Consider the following 23,202-nt stretch of genomic DNA (forward strand, 5'->3'; position numbering starts at 1 on the left):
ATTTAGAATTGTTTTTAATTAATTATTTGAGGTTAGAGTTTGGAGCAACCATAGATGCGGCACCAGGTGGAGGAATGATGGGATTTGGTGTCACGTTGGGTCCGGGAAAGACACGTGGAAAACTGAAGCTCAAAAGAAAATAATGCAGCCATTGCCATTGTGATTGTGGTCTGTTACAATCAAAGACTTTTGTGCACTCTACTATTTCCTCTCTTAAAAAAAACTTGGATAAATGTATATATACATATTATTGTTAAGTTTATTGGCTTCAACAATCATTGTACAGGGTAAAACATTTTCTTGAACATTTAATGCAACAGTATAACAAGAATTCAAATTGAAAATCTAGAATCATATATAATTGAACTCGTGTGATTGAAGATACAAAAATAGTAATGTAATATTTGCCTTTTTTACGTTGTGGATTTTTCAGAAAAGAAGCAATGGAAAGAAATGTAGGAAAGTGTAAAAAGAGGAATGGGTTTGTGAGAAAAGACGTGGCTGAAACAACCGAGTCTACGATGGCGCGTGAGGGACTGGGTCCGTTCATTCATACTTAATTTTTCGCTGCTTTCTAGAAAAAAAAAATTGAAATGACGAAAAGACTAATACCAAAAACTTTATTTTATAAATAATAATTGATTGAAAGGTTCAAAAGTGCAATGTATCTATTGAGATTGTAATTGGTGGGGCAAGCAACGGGTAGTATTGTTTGCATTGGTAGCTATGATGTGATACTCATTTCTTTTTTCTATTTTATATCTATACATCAATATCTCTTTATTTTACTTTTTCCTTGTAGATAATGGTGTTTAAGTAATCACTTAGCCAACCACAAAGATCCATCAACTTTAGCGTACCGTTTATCTTTTCATAACTAAATTGAAAAATACTAATCCATTTCTTATCTTCAGGTTATATTTGCAAGAAATTTTCCCTTCAAAATGTAAAAATCCAAATTAGTAGCATCAAATTATAATTTTTTTCATCATTTATTTAATGATGGCCACTAGCATCTCGTATACTTAATATATTTAAAATCTTTCAACAATTTGTTTCAAATATTTTTCATAAGAATTATATCAATTATAATTTATAAGAGATACTATCAAATATATATATATATATATATATATATATATATATATATATATATATATATATATATATATATTCTAATACTTTTAAAATTTTGTAATCTTGCTTCTACCTTTTTGTTCAATTGTAATATATTATCATTGAAGAAGATGAAAATTACAACTACAGTCATGAAAGGAAATTAATGAAAATTTATAAATACTACATATGAGAATTCCATCGTCAAATTAAAATTAATATTTTTCGTCAAGTCATATTAACATTTATATTTTATGGTATAAACGATTTTTTTGTAAACTAGTTTACCTTTTCTTTTTCGTTTGTTTGTCTTTCTTCTTTTGTAATTATCACTTTAATTTAATGGTGTGAACAAATAAAAATATTTTTGTTGATCAAGCGTAAGATAAGGATGATGTTGAAGCATAAAATAAGATGTTATTCTTTTCTTTTTATCTGTTTTGAAATTTTCTATTACGATTTTTTATTAAGTCTAATATTATTATTTAATTTGTACAAGATTATATATATATATATATATATATATATATATATATTTATATATTTGAGATAATTGTAATAGCATTTATATATTTCTTTGAATTAAATATTCTTTATATTGGAGGTGTGATAATTCCAATTATAGTAGTAGAATACTATTAAAAAAAACGCTACAAAAAATTATGGATTTAATTAGAAATATCTTTCATTTAATAAATTTTACTAATAATTTTATAGTTTCTAATAAAATATACTCATTATAAAAACTTGTTAAAATATGTTGTTAAACATTTCTATTATTAACTTTATTAATATATAGTGATAATATAAATACATATCTTCTCTTAGTTTTTATAAGAAATTTGTATAGTAGTTGAATAAAAAGCATGAATATAAATAATATCTGATTTTTAAATTAAGTATGAGATAAGAATAAGAAATATGTGTATATTCATTCTTTAATGTCTTCATATTTGATCTTATATTTGTTCTTATTTTTATATTTATTTTCATTTTAAATTACTAAAACACTCATAATCTACAAAGTAATTTAAGAAACTTATACTCATAATTTAATCTGTTTTTTTAATTTCATTTATTTATAAAACCTTTTTTTTTCTTTTGTTATATACAATTTTCATTCTCTTTATTAATTGTTGTTCGATTTATTTAATATTTACAAAATTTACTAAATTTTTTAAGATACTTTCATTATTACCATATTCTTGATTACATTTTTTTTTCATTATTTTCATCATACATTCGAAAAAAGAATACAAACTTCTTTGTTTGTTAAACGATTTTTTTTATAAATATACATTTAATTATTTCTATCCATTATAATTAATTTATTTTTTGTTTTTTTAAATGAGAATATCTCAATTTAAATTATTCAATGACATACATTCTTATAACGTGTTTCCTTTTTTTACCTGGAATACTTTATACGTGTGTGTAAAAATAATAATTAATATTTAAAATAATAAAGACACTATGAGTATATGTATATCTATTATAAGAACGAGAAAAAAATTTCATATACATTAAACATGAAAATAGAGATATATATCAATTTTTACTTTAAAAAAATAAAAATTAAACACTTAAATTTGTACCGATCCTCTCTCGTCATCATCCCTCGTAATGATTTGTCACGTATGATAAAATTGATACTTTTTATAAATTATTTTGAAAATCATATCTAAAGCAATTTAAATTTACCAATAAAAAATTATTTGTATATTATCAACATGTTAATGTTATATCTTTTTATGTACATCAAGTTATGATTATAAGACAATCATATCTAAAATAATTATATTATAAATATATGTTTCAGATAATTATATTATAAAAATCAACTATTCTTAATTATATGATTGTATATGAGAATGAATTCACTCAATTATTATATTTTGCAATCATCTAACTTGATGAAAAGATTAGAGGTTACTAATCAATTGTCGCATATATTGAAAACGAGATATTCAACTATAGCATTTTATTCAAAGTTCTATGTGTGAACTTATAGATTTTGTTCCATATAAAAACTAAATTAAAAAAATTCAACTCCTAAAATAAAATTTCCTTCTCTGAGAATGAATATCTTTTACTACGTAAGTTGGAAAAAAAATATTTATTTTTAAAGAAATTGAAACACACTTTGAATTACTATTTTTAAAAAAATTTCAATTTTTACTTAGACAAACTAGTTCAATTTCACTAACCTTTTTAGATAAAGTATTACTAGATACAAAAATTGTTAAAATTTGTATTGTTTTTTCAAAAAATGTTTATAAGTGTTTTATTTATGGCAAATATTTTAACTGATATCGTTTAAAAATATTTATTTATTGTATTGGTTAAAGTTTTTTTTTTCACTTTTCAAATATTCAAGTAAGATTGATGATGATTGTTAAAAAAAAAAGTCAATTAATAACTGTTAAAAAATAATCTTATGATGTGAATAAATATAAGTCAGATGCCAACTTTTCATTTTTTTTCTCTGCATTCCTTGAATCTAAAAGAGTTTCAAGAGTGAAAATGGTAAAAATATTGTAAATATAAGGTTTTGAGCTCCAACATATAACAAAATCATTTTGATATATCAGAATTTATTTTTGAATGATATTTTGAAATACCTTTTACATAATTTTTAATAAAGTGAATCTTTCTATATTTGAACACTATTTTTTTGAATTTTTTTTTTTTTATATATGTCTATACAAGATATCATATCATTAATTCTAATCTAAAACTTTAACATAACAGATTTATAAATCTTTTTATTAATATTACAATTATATTTATATTTTTATTTAACGAGACTTTCAACTTCAACTTTTAACACCAAGAAATCAAACATATTTAAAGAAATAGTTTTCTAGTTGGTAGTAACTAAAAATTTTATTTTTACTAAAAAGAGTTACTTAAATTTAATGTCTGAATACCAATTTTGTGTGCAGACGAAAAAAATTTAAATAAGAATTTTATTTAAGGTTTTTTGTTTTCTCGGATACCTAAAATGATTAATATTAAAAAAAATATTATTTTTTAGATGTCTAAAATAATATGGACTAAAATATTATTTTTGAGATTTTTTTTTTCTTTTTGAAGGTTTAAAGCAACTACTTGTTATTTCTCGAAATATATTTATAGAAAAGTAAAAAGAAAAAAAAAACGGGAGAATGAAAAGACACAAGAATCCTTCATGGTCACCACGTCTCATGTTTTTAATTTGTACGAAAGCTTGTAGATGGTAAACATTAAAACATAGATATAGAAACATATCTACACACATTAAACAATATTAGTTACCGTTGAAAAGAATTAAGCATTCATCAAGCGACGATATTAACTAAGACAGTGGAAAGTGCAACGATGAAGTCATTTGTCACAAACTTTGTTGATTTTTCTATAAATATATATTTTTGGAATCAACAATGATATTTAGATAATATTTTTTTTATAATATTTAAATATTATTTACCTGTCATTCTTTATTTGATCTAAAATTATTTCACAATCAATAATAATAATCATAAACATATCATTATGGACTAATCATATAACAACACATAAATAATATTTAAATAAATATAGTCTTAGTATCATTATCATTTTAGAATAAGAGAATTTAATCTAACTTTTAAGTTGCTTTCAGTAATGTCAGTACAAAATGAAGTCTTTCAAGAATGAATGATATCGACAGAGACATTTTGGCACTGTATAAGCTTAATCTTCCTTACGACGCTGGTTTGATTTAAATTTTGTGGTCAAGGGATATACCATACATACATATATATATATATATATATATATATATATATATATATATATATATATATATATATATATATATATATATTAAACTTTAATTACATAAATACAGTGAAAAGTTGTATTATAATTCAATTCTATATAACTCGCCATATACTAAAAACTTTTCAATTTTATAATAATTGATTTTAAAACCATGTTTATACTGTTTTTGAATAAATTAACTATATAAAAATACGCTGACAATCTGCTAATACTAAAATGAAACATATGCATTATACAACATTTTTTTATGCTCTATAATATTAATCTAATACTAAAACATATCGTGGACAAACTCTGTTCTAGTACATAAAAAAATAATCGATTTACAAGTTGCTCTTTTGGAATTAAAGTATAAAAAAAAGAAGGTAATCTAACACCTATAAATCTATTATCTTAAAGTTTTTGTTTATTAAAAATTGTTTTCGTGAGAAAAAGAAAACTAAGAAAACAATAGGATAGAGGGTTGATATGTTGAATTAAAAATTTTTGAGACAGGGACATTCAACTAGCTGTTCTGACAGTTACCATCTACCAGCAAGCTCGTAGTTGTTGTTGGATGAAAAACCTTATCTTATTTATTTATTTATGCAAAGAAAAAGAAAGAACACATAAAAGAATATAATGGAGCCCACAATTGTAAGATGGAGGAATAAGTTAGAGCATTGAATCGAAAACATCTTTGTTATTGGGTAATATATATATATATATATATATATATATATATATATATATATATATATATTAAATAATTATATTATTATATTATTAGTTAAAATATTAAAGTAATCTAATTAATATAAGTATACGATTAAGGAAATATATATTATGAATGGTTAATTTTGTAGATTATAAATAAATATTTTAATTTGGTGAGAGGTTAAATTAAAATTATAGAAATAATTAACAGAAATTGCATTGTTTTCCATTTTTTATGCATGTAGAGGAAGAAGCATCGCCAATAATTCTCGTCAATCGAAAACCTGAGTTGTTTTGTTTCACATATAGGGATGATTCTGCAAAATACTTTATACACAAATATAAATACGAAGATCCCTTATCAAATATTAACCTTATATTAGAATTGTATGAAAATACGTTAAAGTTGAATGTTGTAAATTTATGAGAGTCGATATAAAATGTAATATAAATATTTTCTCCTTTCGTTTAAACAGAATAATTACCGAGTTTCAAATTGAATGATATTTTGAATACGATAATGTTTATTAAACTATTTTGAATACCACAGTGTTTATAAATAGTGAATAATTTTTAATTTCTCTTCTATTTTCTGTTATTTTTCTTTTTATACTTTTTTATGGTCTCTCTTAATTAGTTCACTTGTTCAATATCCATATAAAATTTTCAAGATATTTTTGTTTTTACTACATTAATTTTCATTAATTTTTTTTCTGTGTTTTTTTAATGATGTAAACCTTGATTTCATAAAATTAATTTTTTTTAATATTATATTCGATGTTAATTATTAGTTTTCACGTGATAATGTCTATATATAAATATTTAGAGTTCAATCATACAAATATAAATCTTTAGTTTATTTCATAAGTTCTAATAAAATATACTTGAGTCTAATAAAATATACTATACGTCCATAAACACAAGTTTAAAACTTGTATACTTTTTACTATACAATTTTATTATTATTTATATCAATAGTAAACTAATTTAATATCCACCAAATTCACTAATCTTCGAATAAATATTATAATTGTTATGTATACTTATTTTCTTTTTCTTATAATTGCTTACGATAATGTAATTTTTATTTTATATTCTATTTTAAAATTTATGTCATTGTAATTTCTTTCTTAAAATTTCATATTAAAGAAAACAAAATATGTCATTTAAACTTTGAATCAATCACAGTATATTGTTTCTGTTGTAATTTTTATTTTTGATTAAAAATATTATTTAATTAACATTTAAATCGATTCAAAAGTGGGTATGTGAATAATATTAATTAACACTAGTGATATACACAAAGATAAAATACCAATTAAATGAGGATTAGTATAATAAAAATTAAACTCTAAATCCAATATAAATAAAAGAGGTCATCGTAGTAAATGGGATCGTAAATTTCTCGGAGGAAATTAAATTATGATTATTGCTCACATTCATTAAATATATAAATAAAATATTATATAAATTTATTTTCACAGCATTAAGAACTCCAGTAAAGTGTAACTCTTATTAAAGACGAGCTTTTATCAATCTCACTTTTCACAGTTAGCTCTTGTTAAATAAAAATATCAACTTCACAAGTATAATAGTCATTTTATTTATTTTTTATTCTAATCATTGATCAAATTAAAAAACGCAATTGGTAAGGGAAATCAGGAGGACATAAGTACGAGAGGGTGTCACTCCTCTTACATTTGGCAATATACACTAGCTACCGTTTCTGACTTTCTTCGACAATATCCATAAAACAGATACATATACATATAATTTATTAAATTGTAATAGAGTGCAGATAAGGGAGATAGAAAGAAGAATAATAGATACGTAATAAAACAAAGTAGTCTGTTGAATAAATTGTGAGGAAGAAATATATCAAAATGACGTGGTTTTCAAGATAGTTGTACTCTCATTATTTTCATTTTTAAATAAAATCATACCAAATATGATTAAAATTAAAAACATTTAACCTAAAATAAAAGTAGGGAGCCACCAAAATATACGTATTCAAAATATATCTCAATAAGCAGTTGGCTGGTTACCTTTGAAATACAAGAGTCTCGCTATTGCGACCTTTTCTCTTGTTTGTTCCATATCTACAACTACCACTACTTCTCCTAATAAGTATAATTTTCCAACAAGACAGCATAATCAATTTTATCATCCCCATGGTATAGCAACCCTCCTTGACCTTTGACTTTGATGGTTTCCAGAAATTGAAGCACTCAACAGCGACCAAAAAATCCATAGTAATTAATGACCAGCAAACAAGGAGACATGCTTCAGTTCAGACAGGCCAATAAACGCTTAAATTCTCACGAATCACTTCCGAGCACATAAAGCCCGTCATAGACGATCACTGACCATGGCGTAGCCTTTATATGTACTATGAACATACCTTACGCTACTTTAATCTTTATTGCTACACCTCAATTCTCCAACCCACCAACATTAAGTAACTCCTATAGTCTATCAAAATAGTTAAATTGGAGAAAGAAATCATTATAAAATTTGTAATATAATAGTGTTTATATAAAAACCTAACGAATGGTTAACCGAAACGAGAATCCACAAAAGAAAAATAGTTAATCAGCTATTGATTGTTTCTTTAAAATAATATTACAACTCTGAAAAGTAAACGTCTCTTTAGCATCCCAGATTTCACAGTATCTATATTCTAATCTATAGCCACAACTCAGAATAAAGAAATAATGACATCTGCTGCTGAAGTTCATTAACGAAACCAGCTTTCCGGTCTATATATTATTTCAACAACGACATTGTTCGGTTAAAAGCACTGTATCAGTTTATATCATCTTCATCAATCAATACACATGAACATGAAAGGGCAAGAATCATAATAGCCGCTAATCAAACTCGACCACTGAACATAACTTCAAAAAGTTACCATGTCCGACCTAGATTCACAATATAGATGTGAACCTCTTCAGAAAAAAAAAATAACACCACTGACAAGACATCACGATGGCCACGGACAATCAAGTCAGCAAAAAACTTCAGGAAAAACAAAAGGCATAAAGAAGAACATGGACAATAATTTGACCGATGCCACACCCATTACACTAAGAATGCATAACAGATAAAAGTAGTATTGCGCACTCAGATAACTCCAATTGGTACTACTTTTTCAACATCCATAAAAGCCTTTCAACATCCATCTTGGCACTAAAACCCCACAACCTCCGTCATCTCTACTTGCCGCCAGCAATAATACTAATAAATAATAATAATAATAATAATAATAATAATAGTAATAACAACAGCAGCAGCATCAACAACAAAGGGAATGAAGAGAAAGAAGAGAAGCAGTAGCAGAGTAGGTGACGGCAGTAGGAAGAAAAGCAGAAAAGATGGAAAGGCTTTGAACAATATTCAAAGTACCATATCTCAAAACGAGCGTTCATCATTGCGCGATCACAAGAAATATAACAATGACACTCAATTATGACAAAAAATATCGACCTGGGCATTCGTCATTGACGACCAAAGGTTATGATAATGAAAAAAAGTGGAAGACAGATTTGCTCATGAAAATAATATGATTGATACTAAAGAGACTTGTAACTATTAGTACATTACAAAATATAATTAAAATGACACTATCAACTTAATCAGTTGAATGAGAAATAAAGTGCTTCCATTGATCTAACATTACTGAAGGAAGTTTCAAGCTTTAATATACAAAGACAAAATAGTGCAGACAAGACCCAAAACATCCTGGCAACACACAGGTGAGCAAGCATGGATTACCTCAAAATGGGTGAACGAACTACTACATAACCTCAATACGACATGAAGGATAGCATTTACAGCCAATGCTTGCTGTAGAAAAAGAGAAAACAGAGAATTTTTGTGAGACTTCATAAAAATAGCATTGGCTTAGATCATAAACCAGTGAATGCTAAAAAGCGAATCCAGAACTTAAAGGAGAAAGACTTGGGATTGTTCTTATGGCCATAAAAACGAACAAAGATTCCATGACTACCGAATTAATTTAAAACAGTTAAAAGTTAGTATACATAAAACATCTCCTCGGCACTTTTCTCCTGATTATTTCAAATGCATTTCAGATGTTAATCAAAATTGTGTAAGCCTGCTAGCATGTCTAATAAGAACAATAGAAAAATTGCTTTAGAAAATGGAAAACAAGTATTGCCAAATAAAATAGAACGCAAAACCCTCAGATCTCATAGCTAAAGACGGATCATATACAGCTTTATAACAGGCTTCGTTCACAGCCTTCTTGCACCATCTCAACATAGTTTATGTATATATATATATATATATGGAATGTTGTCAAATATCATTATCCTATATGCTCACACGAGAGAGACAAAAAGAGAGAGAGAAAGAGGAAGAGAATGGTGCAGGTCCAGTTACGAACAAAACCATGTAGCCGTTCAATAGACTATTTATCCATCATTGGGTAGCATAGAAGGCAGCCGCATGTCAATTGAACCAGTTGAAACAGTAAGTATGTTTTTTCAGACCAGAAAACCCTAGACCAAAATTTAGGTCACCCTGCTTCATACTTAACAAATCCTTTCAAATTTAACCGTGTAACAGGTTTTAATTGGCATATTAATCGTCAAACTAATAGGGTTTCCCCAAATGCAAACCATCGAGAAACGAAAGTACAAAAGATATAGAAAACACAAAACAATAACGAAGACGGCGGAGGAAAATCTAACTTGATGATATCACAGAGCATACACAGTGCTACTCAATCATCAGGCTCATACAAACAGAACAAACCTCTATGATAAAGAAAATCGGTGAACTGAGGTAAAAGCGTGAAAATGCCCTCAGATCCCATATCTTAGGAATAAATCATGCAGTTTTAACACAATGGCGTTCATCAAAAGCCTTTACAGACAACCACACACATACACACACGTGTGTGTGCATGACGAAAAATGTAGGTGGCGGTGGCGACGGCTATGGTTAGGTAAAAAGGCAATGACAGGTCAAAAGCCAATGAAAAATTATTCAACACATTTTGAATTGTGCAAGAACATTAAACCACAAAAAAAAAAAAAAAAAAAAAAAACTTCCATTGAAGAATCAAGGAAGGACTGAAGTATGAAAAAAACAAAAAAGTGGAAGTGGAACAGTGTGGAGAAGAAAGGGCAACAAGAAAGACACAAAAGCTTTTTGTATTCGGGCCGTTTTAGATTTGGGCTTTTATTTGTTCATGGACTTGGTAGGGACCGATATTGCTAACTCAAATTGCTATTTAAACACCCCTAAGTTGAAAATGTTTTAACGTGGATAGTTACACATACCTGTTTATTTATATACTTCTTTTTGTTTTTAAGAAATTAACACGGAACACCTATTTTTGCAATTAGGTTTCAGGGAGTGTGTGAAACACGGCTTAAGGTAGATATGGGTTCTTTTTGTGAATTTTGGTGCTTCCTAACAGTGGAAGGAAAAAGTGTGAACTAAGTGACAACATTATCTTCCAAAATATTACTGAGAAAGACCGACCCGTGAGTCCAAATCCAACGAAATTCAGGATTTTTGTGTGGGGATAGAAAATCTAGCTATAGTGCTCCACCAACCTAGCCCATAACACCAAAAAATAATTACTTTTTTTCCTGTTACATGCGCATGACATTCTTTTGGGACCACAAATTATTTGGAATCCACTCATATGGTCTACAAACAGCCACCTTTCTGCATTACCCTTCAATTAGAAAGTTGCCCCTTCAAATAAGTTTTGCTTCCTCATATGTTTATGATTCCATCCATCTTATACTATATTGTATCGTATCAACTCTTCATACACATACACTCACAGGGATAACATATAATAATGAGTACCCAAGCTCATCATTAAACTTTCACTACACTTCAAAACTTGTACACGTCATAATTGAGCTACAATAAACAATACTTCATGTAAAGTGTAATCTCACTAATTTAATTGTTAATCTAAGTGATTAAGATTCCACTGTTTTCAGTCAAACCTTACAATTGAACCTTTGAAATCTTCTGTGGCTAATAAGGCACTGATTTGGTTCGGTTCAATCTGAAGAAAAAGGGGAGGGCTTGGTGTAATCAATTGCGGATATACTATTTTTTTTCATTTAAATCTATGAATATATCTTGATGCATCTGTCGCCTCTTCACAGTCAAACTGACTCATATCAATTTTCGTTCAATGTTAGATATATTTTGTTTTTAATTCAATTATTTTTAGTATAAATTGAAAATGAAAATATTCAATTATGTTCTACATGCTTCTTCTGCATCCTCCAAAACTTATTACTCTGAAGGGTGAGCCACCTCAAAAACATAACAAAAATTCATTAAAAAAATTTAAGATTAACGGATATAAATATTTACAAATATAAATACTATGCATTCATTTTATACCCTTATCGAGGAATATATTGAATAAGGATTTTGTTTGCATCCCTTATCATAACCTAACTCTTTAGGTTAACTTTCTCATTTTCTATTTGATACTTTATTTAATTGATAGTCATAATTTAAGACCCACCAGCCGACGGAGGGGTTGCTGCTCTCAACCCCATGAAACCACGTGGGCGCGCACCATACATTTATATAGCAGGTACCTTTCATCCTCTCAGAATCAACCAGAAGAAAAGATGGAAGAGGGAGAAATGAAGATGGAAGAGAGTTACACACTCGTGTGCTTTCTCCATCTCTCCAATATTAAATCATGATTGAAGGAGACTCAAGCAGTGCTCACTTCTCGTAACTCTGTCATCAGGTTCAACATTTTGGCTGTGCTCTCATCTTATCTTTTTAATTAATCATACAACCATACTTTCTATATATACTCTTTTTAATTGTTCTAGTTTTTACAGTGTTTTCTCTTCAACCAGATCTCAATGTATTTCTACAGACTCTCATATTTCTAATGCTCTATGATCCTGCACTCTTGTGCATATGTACCATGTTCTTGCTATGTGTACCACAGCTTATAATGAGTGAATAAAATATGTTTATTTTGGTTCACTGAAGATGTTTTATTTTTGGTAAGTAATGTGTAATGGGTTAGTTGGGATATTTAATGATTTTCCACAATATATACATCCTTTTAATAAAAGGGGGTCTAATTAAAATGTATAGGTCAAATGTATATGGGATTTTATGTTTGTCCCCTTTAGTTTTTGGACTATTTTGGTTGGGTTGCACCTCTTTATATACCATTATATCACAGGTGTATGTTGGCAAAAACTAGACAAACTATTCATGAGTATTTATGATCCATTAAAACTTTTTGGGAAATGGTGCACCACTACATCCATCTTTGATGTAATGACATAGTCTCAATGAAATTTTTTTGTTGTGCAACAACTTTCATTTGGATATGGTGGGATGAGATGTTGATAAAATAGGTTAGGATGGCAAGAAGAGATAAAATAAACAATCTAATTGATAAATATACTTATTGTATCCTTATGTTAATTGATGGCTACATAAAGTTACCAAAATAGAATGACAAATGCTGTTCAAAATTTAAATCAATCGTGTTTACTTAAGAGTTCGGTTTCATTTCTAATAAAAAATAGTATAAATAAAAATAATTATGCAATACATACAAATATTAAAGAAGCATAATACTATATGTTTATTTATTATAAACAAAAACAAAAAAGTTTGTTTAATTTTACCTCTTCCTTGTTGAGACGGAAAAGCTGATAACAAGGTAATAAAAGAAAGATATAAAATACTATTAAGAATCGCATTGTTAATTCTCTTAGTTTTGAAACAAATAATATATTTTTTTAACTTTTCAAAAGATGACAACAGTCCTTTTTTGAAGGATGTTCAAATCCATTATATTTTTCATTAAAATGACATTTCACCATTACGCTTTTAGTAAAACCATATTTATTTTTCATTTTATTTAGAAAAAGCCTACTATCTAAAATCTAAATAAAAATATTTTAAATTTAAATATAAAATGTAAAATGTTAAAGAAATTTTGTGAACAATTGAAGACTTCAATTATTATATATTAATAATGTCTAAAAACTTGACAGTCAGCTAATTACAAACAGACTTATAAAAATTATAAATATTTTTGAGAACATACTGTTTTAATATAAAACAAGTAATTACTATTATAGTTAAAAATGATAATATTATGCAGCAAATCAGATCAGATAATTTTTAATTAAATAAAAATATTATTAGCATCTATTCGGGTTTCAGCAGATTCTTATAACATCTTTCAATTTCATGAGCATTTCAACAGAAATACAACTAATGGAACTCACTTTTTTCGGATCAACCTGTGCAAAGCAATGTCTTGGTGTGTGTTTTATGCACGATTAACTTGACCCTTCATTTGTTTTTCCTTTCAATAACAACGCAATAAAATAATACAACAAATTCTCTAGTCACCATACTTTCTTATTTTTCATAAATACCTCTGGGCGACAATTTCATTACATATTTACATAGAGTATGGAAATCTACATCATCAACGTTTGACAAAGATAGTCCAAACTATAAAGCGTAAATTGACTATAAGAAAGAAAGGGGCAATGGCAAGAAAAAAGGAAAAATGTTCAAAAGAAAAAGAACAGCAAAAAGAAAAAAGGTAAATTGGGCAGAGATTGTTCCATACTTTACAGTTTAACCGTGAGGAGAACAATGACTTAATGAAGCTTCAACATTCCTACCATTATCTAAAGTGAAGATTAAATTCTACTTCTCTTACCGCACATATATTTCTTGTAAACTATTCACAAGCCAATTTTGTGTCAAAGCTAGTCAAGCATATGGCAAAAGCCTGAAATGCAGAGAGGGGGTACCGGTAGTCCATTGTAAACATATCCTTGCCAACCTTGCCAAACTGAAGAATAATCTTGTCATGGTCAGAAGAAGACTGTGTTGGCTGGGATAGAGAAGGTCCTGATCCTACAGGCGCAGCGGTGGCGGCGGTTGGCGGTGCGGCAGCAATCAGCTGAAAATTCTTAACAGAGGCAACGGTGACCCTTCCTCTGAAGTTGAGACACCAACACTGCAGCTGTTCATGCCACCTTGGGGACTTGTTCTTGAGAACTAAAGGTCTCACTTTTCCCTCCTGGTCTTCATTACCGGTTCCCATAATGTCTGAGAACCTAGAGCTGCTAAACTCGGTTGAATTGTCAATTGATTTTGAGAAGGATATACTGCGAAAAGAATCCTCAAGGGGGCGAGAAAGGAGCTCTGGCTGGCCTGGGACAACGCCATTAGGCTCAAGGGATGACGCAGGAATGGAGTACATCGTGCAATTCATCCTTCGCGGACCCCTAGTACCAAGAACATTCAACTCATACGTCACCTGGGCAATGTTGTAGCTGCCGCTAGGGACCTTTGGAGAAACCTTTTTCGAAAACCTACGGCTACGCCCAGGTGGGGACAGCATAGCATTGTTGTACGGTGGTTGTGTATCATAGATTATGAACTTGGTGCCAAGAAAATTTGACCTGGAACAACCAAAAATTAATACATCGTAAGTCCATGATGACTACAAAGTAAAGAAACAATTGATTTGTAGTTTCTTGAATGATGGTATAAAAACTTATGCATAAATTTAGATCTTGTACAGGCCAGTGACAACAAAAAAATTGTCGTACCCATCACTGTCAATGCAAAAATGAATGTCAAGCAGTCCCAAAATTAAGTCTTACCTCAGTTTTCCAATGTACGTACTACTAGATCTCGATATGTTATCTGCATCCATTGATATAATATACTCCGTGCAAGTTGTTCTTCTGGTCCGTTTTGCAGAGAGAAGAAACTTTCCATTTTCAACAAGCAAGGCTGCAGGAACACATTTATCAGTCCAGAACAGGCCCCAAAAACAATGATAACCAGGAACACAAAATTACTAAATGCATATTTATACAGCACACTGTAACAGCAAGACATTTATCAACTCAATACTCGTGCTAGCATAGTAAACATTTCAACCAATAAAACAAGTAGGATAGGCAAGGCATGACCTATTTCTCTCGCAATTAAAGAGAACCTAAGCAAGAAATGCATCACACACCATTAAAACTTTAGCAAAGCTAACAAGCCAAACACACACCAAATTGAAATGATGCTCGGAACAAGGTTGAATTATTTGAATGGATCATATGACCAGAATAAACTAGAAGTGACATCAGCACCCAACCCTCAAGTAACCTGAGCACCAGTAGTTATTACTTACTTTCATAAACTTCAATAAAACGACACAGTAAGTTTGTAAGTGGGCCACGACAAAGAAGTTGACCATCATATTCGAACACTACTATCTAAATTGCATTAACAACAACAGGTTTTGATAAAAAATGAATTTGGAAAAACAATTCCCAACGCCACAAAGAAGCTGTAAGATCGAGTTTAAGGTAGCAAAGCTTACATTTCAAAAACAACCACCCAGTTCCATCATTTTTCACCAATCCAAACATAGAAATGAACATCACAAGCAATTAAGCTGAACCAAAAATCAAAGAAACAGCAATAAATTCTACGTTCAAAGGTGCCACGGCTCATATTGATAAGGGAAAAAGTCAATAAATATATCAATACCAGAGGCCATAAGCACAAAAATTAAACAGTAAAAGCAGATTAAAGAAAGAACAAAACAAGATGATCAGATAAATTCATATATGTTATTGTCAACAAAGGAAAGCTTACCAGGACTGAGGCAAAGGAAGAGATGGTATGTCAGCTTAGATTTGTCTCTCTTGATGAAACACTGGATGGTTCCATTCCTATGCCCAGGCTGCAGACAAGACGAGTCAACGAAGCATAAAAATGTAAACTTTGGTCATGGTACAAATTTCATATCCTTTATGCATAAAGCAAATACTTTACACATATTTTAGGCACAGGATAGAAGAGCAAAAGGTCTACCTGCTTCAGGGCAACAGGGAAAGTGATCTTCCCACAGAATTCAGGACTGCTGACAATTTCTTTGCACGTTTCTCTCCAGGACTTGCACACGGCAGCACATGCAACGACATGCTTACGAGCAGGCCATGTACTCTCGCTTGCTTCCAATCTATTAATAACATCGCGAAGGAGCTCAGGGGGAAGGCTAGCCCACCGGCTGTTCTGTATAACCGCTGGCTGCTCCTGCAACTCGTGGACCGAACTGCGTGACTTGCCCCTGTTATGGCCAGGAAGCCTTACCTCAAAGCTCCTCCTAGATAGGCTTCCCAATCCATCCCTTACGTCACGAACTATGCTGCGGAAGGACATCTCTACTGATATACTCCCAGCCCAGAACTTAATATATAATCAAAGAGCCACTAAAACAATAAATGTTCCACTCTAGTCACCAAGAGGATCTCACAACTGAAACCTTAGAAGAGTGACGAGCTGCAAATAAACCAAACTTTATTTTAAATTCCATCTTCGATACTTAGTGATCGAGAAGCAAAAGAGAAGGAAGACAGATTGGGTTAAGCACAAAGTGGATGAATAAAAATAAAACCAAAGATTCTCATAAAAGAAAGCCCCACATGGACCTAAAGGCTAAAATTCCATACTTTAGTCAGAAACATGTTTTTGAAGGGTTTTTAGACCTAATTTTTGTTTCTCCTCAATCTAACTTCACATAGGAGCAACTGAACCAAAATAAAAGGCTTGCTGAAGGTTCTATTTACACTAACTTCAACTATATGTGGAATCTGATTTCCCTATTTTTTGGTGCAGAATTTACTAGGCCATGAATCGAATAAAATACCCCTTCACGGGGGGCTGAGACAAACAAGCACACAAGAGAAAAAGAGGGGTCTTCTTTCTAAACGCTGAGATCAAACAACATAACGAGATCTTTAAAGAGCAGAAAAATAGATCAAAGCTCTATACTACCGACTTTCTTGTTAACCAAATAACAAGATTCCAAAAGAATTCTAGAACCAAGACATAAATTTATTTGTCTTTGCAAGTTCCCAAAACTACACAGCAAGAAATAAGTCGGGGACTACCCAAATATAAATTTCACAAAACCAAGAGTCCTCAGACTAAAAAAACAGAAGTTTTGAAAGACGAACAAGAAACCCGGCAGAAAAAAGAATTCAAATTCAATATTACAAACCATATCCAAAAACACCAGGGTCTCGAAGTTTCCCACACCCCAAACACGGCGAAGGAAAAAATAAATAAGGAGCAAAGAACTTTGAAGAAATGGAGAAAAATTAAAAAGATAAGAAATTGAATAGAGCAAAGGTGCGTTCATACACATAAAACCACCCAAGGCCATTAGATGAAGATATAGCTGACTAACCATGATGTTCCAAAGTCTTGTCAGTTACACGTTTTCAGATCCTGTGTGCTTCACAAATCACAACTCTCTTTCTCTCTCTAACTTTTCTCTCTTTCTCTCTTTCTTACTTTCTCTCTCCAACACACAGGCTGACTCTGTCTGAGGCACGGACTCAACGCCTTCATTAAATCCACCCCCCACACACATGTAAAAAGAAATGGAGAATACTTACATATAATACTATAATTGCTCACCTTCAATCGTCTTTAGAATCTTATTTACACAATACTATATTATTAACTCTATCATATTTTATTAAAATAAAAGTTTAAAATATCACTCAAAAACAATACCTATATATTATATTATTTATATTTTTTTCATAAGAAAACTGCTGAATCTTTAATTATTTTTAATGATTATCCTAGATGTTCGATCAAACAATAAATAGCAAGTAAAATTCGTTATTAATTATATAAATACCGAAATTATTGAAGTACTAACCATTTTTCATGCGTAATACAGAAATAAATATTTATGACTTTCTTTATTTAATTTAGGATTAAGGGTAAAATTACGGTTTTGACCTTGACAGTTGACCTTTACAAATTACTTGAAAAGGTTATACCGACTAACGATGCTTGGTGTGCTCACAGTTCACGCTTTGCCTTAGTGGGGTCGGATAGCATGCGAAGTGGTGTACACATATTTAAGGTGGTCACGCAATACTATTTATTCTATTTTCGTTGGCGACAAATCTTCCAATTTTTTTTTTTCGATTGTATTCAACAATAAATATAGAAATATAATGTAGTGGTAAAATATCCAAAGTATACCCATATTAGGTATGTTGAAACTTGTTTTGAAATTCTGAAATTATTTCTGTTTTGTGTTGATAAGTATTCATTTAAAAGGTTTTATTGTTTTTCAGTTTTTTTAGTTATGTTCTCGTTTTACTTTGTGCTGACACTATACTACAATGATATGGAAGGAATGGAAAACGTTAAACTAAGAGATCCATTGTTGTTTTTATATTATTCAATTCCACATAAAGATTGTATTTTATTTAAACAGAATTTATATAAAGCACATATTTTTACTTCAAGCATTACCTTTATTTAACTTATTTCACTTTTCATAGACATTGTATTGCATTTAACTAATCATTGTTTTCATATATTACATTTAAATTATTTGGTCACGAGAGAAAAGAAAAAGAAAATAGAGAGACTATTTTTACTATTTATTATCTATTTCAATCCATCTTTCTATATTTATCATTATTTTCCATCAAAACTATGACACTGAGTGAATAAACATCCATGACTATATTTTAAATGTCAAGATAGGAAAAATATAGGACAAGAAAATTGATAAGGTGAGGAAGATGCTTATAAAAATGTTTTCTTGTAAGAATCAGATGAAAAAAGTAAGAAAAAAAGGAAAATAATTTAGTTGTATTTTTTTACTTATATTTCATCTTAAAATAATCTCATAATTGATTATGTACTTTTTTTAAAAAAAAAACTGTTCACATATTTTGTAAGTAAATAATTAGTATAAAAAATAAAAATCAAATAAAATATTATTACTGTAAATTATTTTGCTCACGTACTTATTTTAAATAAAATAATGACTTTTTACCTGAATAAAATTTTATTTTAATTTTTGTATTCATTTTAATTTTATTTTACTACCTAAAGTTTTTTTACCAATAAACATGTTATTAATAATATTATTTTATATTACTTTTCATATTTTAATAATTTTTAATTTTTATCAATAAAATATATATTTTTTATTTATCATGGATCACATTCTAAACAATTTTCATATATTTTATTTTTAAATTCATTCTCAGTTACTTTTAATTGTTTTTTTTTAAATTCACAATTTACATTATGATTGAAAGAAAATGATAAAAAAAAAAATATTGTTTGTTCAAAATGGATGGTCAACTGGCCATGCGAGATTGAGAATCAATGTGTGGCCTTCCGTGAGATAGTCACTATACACACACTTTCAATAAATACAAATCTTAATCTAATTCACATTAAAATTATTTTTTTTATTTCATTACTATATTAACACTTGTCAAGTATATTCAAACATTATAATTAAATCATTTACATAATTTTTATTTTTAAAGTTAATTTTACATAAAATATATATAAACAAAAATAATACAATATAACAACAAACATATATAATAATTAAAAAATAAAAAAAAATCCCACCCATGTATGCAGAGTCATGACTCATGTTGTTTTTATTTTGTATAGTATAATATTTTATAATATCTTTATATTTTATTTTTGTAACTATGATTGCATATGGATTTTATTTTAATATAATATAAAAGTCAAAACTCTAATGATAAATTTTAATTATATAGCTATATTATTTTATTACAGATCACTAATTAATTATTATATAAATTTATAACTTAACATAAACAGATACATATTTAAATATTCTTTTTTTAATCTTAATTTTATCATTCCAAACAAAATCATCTACTCACATCAATATTTAATGATTATAAACTCAATGACTATGTTAATAACAATACCTTTATATATTTTTTTAAATAAATTTTAAGGTTAGTTTCATGTTATCTCCAATTATTTTAAAAAAATTACATTTCACAATATTTTTGCGTTTTATTCTAAAGGATTATTTATATGTCCATGTTATTTTTATTTAAAATATTTAAAATTTATGTGATTTCGATACCTTTAAATATATCTGTCTTTTAATTTCTAGTTGTTTATGTATGGGTGTGTTTTTATTTACAAATTTTAACTGTATTCTTATATTATTTTTATTTTATTTGAATTATATTACATATCTATATTTTACTTTTTTTTAATGGACATATTCTTATAATAGTATTGTCCTATTTTAGTTTTCGTGGTCCTTTATTATTATTTATATTATTATTATCATTATTTATTAGTATTGATATTATCATGTATTCTTTTTGAAGTGTTTAAATAGTTAACAACAAAGTATTCACATGAGTTAATAATGAATCACAGTATTCACACGAGTTATAATACTAAATTATATGACTATCACATCATTTCATATTTTTCTCAACATCTTTGACTTCATCATCGCTACATCATGGGTTATCAAACTCTCCCCTGCCACTGCATCATCACAATGCATCATCATCTTCTTTCTCGTACCACTATCGTGAGGCAACCAACAATGTCTTCGAGCAAGCCACAAATCACAGATTTGTAACCTCACGAACAACCTACGAAAAACCCTAAATGGCACACCAGACTCCAAGAACCTCTATGACCAACCATCCAAACCAAATGCAAAGCCTCAAAACACAACTACGAACCACTGTAGAAACCTCTATCAGCCACCACTGTCTCACACCACCAACAAAAGCCACAACAAAACCCTTACGACCCATTTCATGCCTCCTCCACAAAAAACCCATTATAAGTTTGAATCTACAAATCAGAAAGTTAGAGATCATAAATTGCAAATCAAACTCAACTTCTTCGCCACCACAAATCAAATTAACCACAACGAGGGCACCATGTTTGTTCAACTACTATATTTTCGCACAACTACGAAACCCAACTAATGAATTGTATTGACCATGATAGAACAAAAAACCATGAAACCCTCACATAAGCCACTTGCAAACACAAACTCCAAATCGCAAACCAAAATCCCTAATTGTGAAATCCATCTTCGCAACACCATGAAAAGCTAAATCGCGAACCAAAAAACCCTAATCACATTACCTCCATAGGTAACTCCGTGAGAAAAATGGACTCGTGACTCATATGGACAATATACAGTTAACAATTTAGATGAAATAAAAAAAATCAAATTAAACAAAAATTAAAACAACTTTTAACACTCGAAAAAGTAAAAAAAAAAATCACTTTAAATAAAATTAATGAAGATCAAAAATAGATATTAAACTCATAAAATATAAAATAAAACAACCTACCTCCGTGCTCAAATTAGTTTCTTTAGAACATTACAACTTTGCATCAATTTTGAGAAGAGGTATAAAAAAATATTTGTATATTGCTATCGATATTTTACTTTTTTCATTGTTGAAGATTTAAGATTGGAGAATGAAAAAATTATAACAATTATAGTCCAAGTAATCAAGTTAGAGTGATTTTTTAAATTATAAAAATACTCGGAAAACTTGATTAGTACAATATGATTCACTGCAAAATCGATTTTCATACCTTATTTTCTCCACCTTTGTTTAGTCTTATGCACGCTATTTTGTCCCAAAATTCACACTCTCCCAACTGTCCCACCTTGTTGAGTCATATTTTTCTTCATTTTTTCTCTATTAAATCAGTTTTTCATTTTAGCTTATTTATCTTAATTGATAACGTGTAGATACTTTAGCGGTTTATTAAAGTAGAATCAATTTAATTAAAAAATTAAATTAACATTCACCCAATTAAATTTACTCGATAAGTGGGTTTCAGTCTATTATAAGTGATTAAGATATCATAAAATCATCGAAACATCTATCCGTGACCATTTTAAAAACAATTAACACCAACATCATCATTGCATATACCAAATTTTTGAACAGTTTATAAAATAAAATTAATCATATTTATTTATATACACCAAAACCACATAACTAAGCAAACAATGGATGGGCAAATTGATACGTTAACCATTACTTCCTATAATATTTATTAAATCTCTACTGCGGTAAACATGTAAGCAGAAATTGAAATTGAGAATTTATATATGTTCAACTTGGACAACTTTGATAGAACTAAGATTTGTTCCTGTTTTCACAACAAAATTTGTGGATTAAAATGCTAATTAGACCTCGTAAAACACTTTCGTTTTGTTAAGAAAATTTTATTATCCCATTAACAGAAGAACAATTTTTTCTCTCCAGGTTCGACTTTACTCAGTCCACCGTGTGTTGTTACTGTTTTATAATATAATGTCTGATTTTATATGATCCACAGTGTACTAAATCTAAGGCAGCTAGCATTGAAAAAATAATGGAAGAAAATTGCAACTTGTATAACGATACTATGATCAATCTAACAATTCAATTTCAGATGAAAGTCAAATGCACAGGTCTTAATCGTACACACTAATTAATCCTTTCACACTGCTAGAATTGAAATTTTTTAAAAGGCTTTAAGCACCCCTTATAACAGAAGAAAAATATTCATGTAATTCTTTTACATTTTCTATTTTTTACTTTTTTCTTTTAAAATAAAATATAAAAATTTAGAATTTTATGACTATTTTAATTTTGTATTATATGTTAAATGAATGTAAAAATATGTGATAATGTC

General features: G+C 28.7%; 1 protein-coding gene and 1 long non-coding RNA gene across 4 annotated transcripts; both read right to left on the reverse strand.

The window, feature by feature from the left end:
• Positions 1 to 8,726: 8,726 nt before the first annotated feature.
• On the reverse strand, positions 8,727 to 10,940 carry LOC111242389. The gene is made up of 2 exons (XR_002669416.1): positions 10,396 to 10,940; positions 8,727 to 9,462 (listed from the first exon to the last, which is right to left on the reverse strand). It is a non-coding gene; the product is annotated as an uncharacterized LOC111242389 (long non-coding RNA).
• A 3,073-nt stretch (positions 10,941 to 14,013) lies between these two features.
• Positions 14,014 to 18,061, reverse strand: LOC106772394 (tubby-like F-box protein 8). 3 transcript variants are annotated; one of them, XM_014658781.2, is made up of 5 exons: positions 17,894 to 18,061; positions 16,516 to 16,983; positions 16,297 to 16,384; positions 15,300 to 15,432; positions 14,014 to 15,095 (listed from the first exon to the last, which is right to left on the reverse strand). In XM_014658781.2, the coding sequence occupies exons 2-5, from the start codon at positions 16,861 to 16,863 to the stop codon at positions 14,366 to 14,368; spliced, it is 1,299 nt and encodes a 432-aa protein (XP_014514267.1). In that variant the 5' UTR covers positions 16,864 to 16,983; positions 17,894 to 18,061; the 3' UTR covers positions 14,014 to 14,365. The 3 variants fall into 3 exon arrangements, with proteins under 3 accessions (XP_014514267.1, XP_014514270.1, XP_014514268.1); XM_014658784.2 differs by having other exon boundaries at positions 17,848 to 18,061; XM_014658782.2 differs by lacking the exon at positions 17,894 to 18,061 and adding an exon at positions 17,705 to 17,840.
• Positions 18,062 to 23,202: the final 5,141 nt, after the last annotated feature.

This window comes from Vigna radiata, chromosome 8 (assembly GCF_000741045.1).
Source record: "Vigna radiata var. radiata cultivar VC1973A chromosome 8, Vradiata_ver6, whole genome shotgun sequence".
Lineage (NCBI taxonomy): Eukaryota > Viridiplantae > Streptophyta > Magnoliopsida > Fabales > Fabaceae > Vigna > Vigna radiata.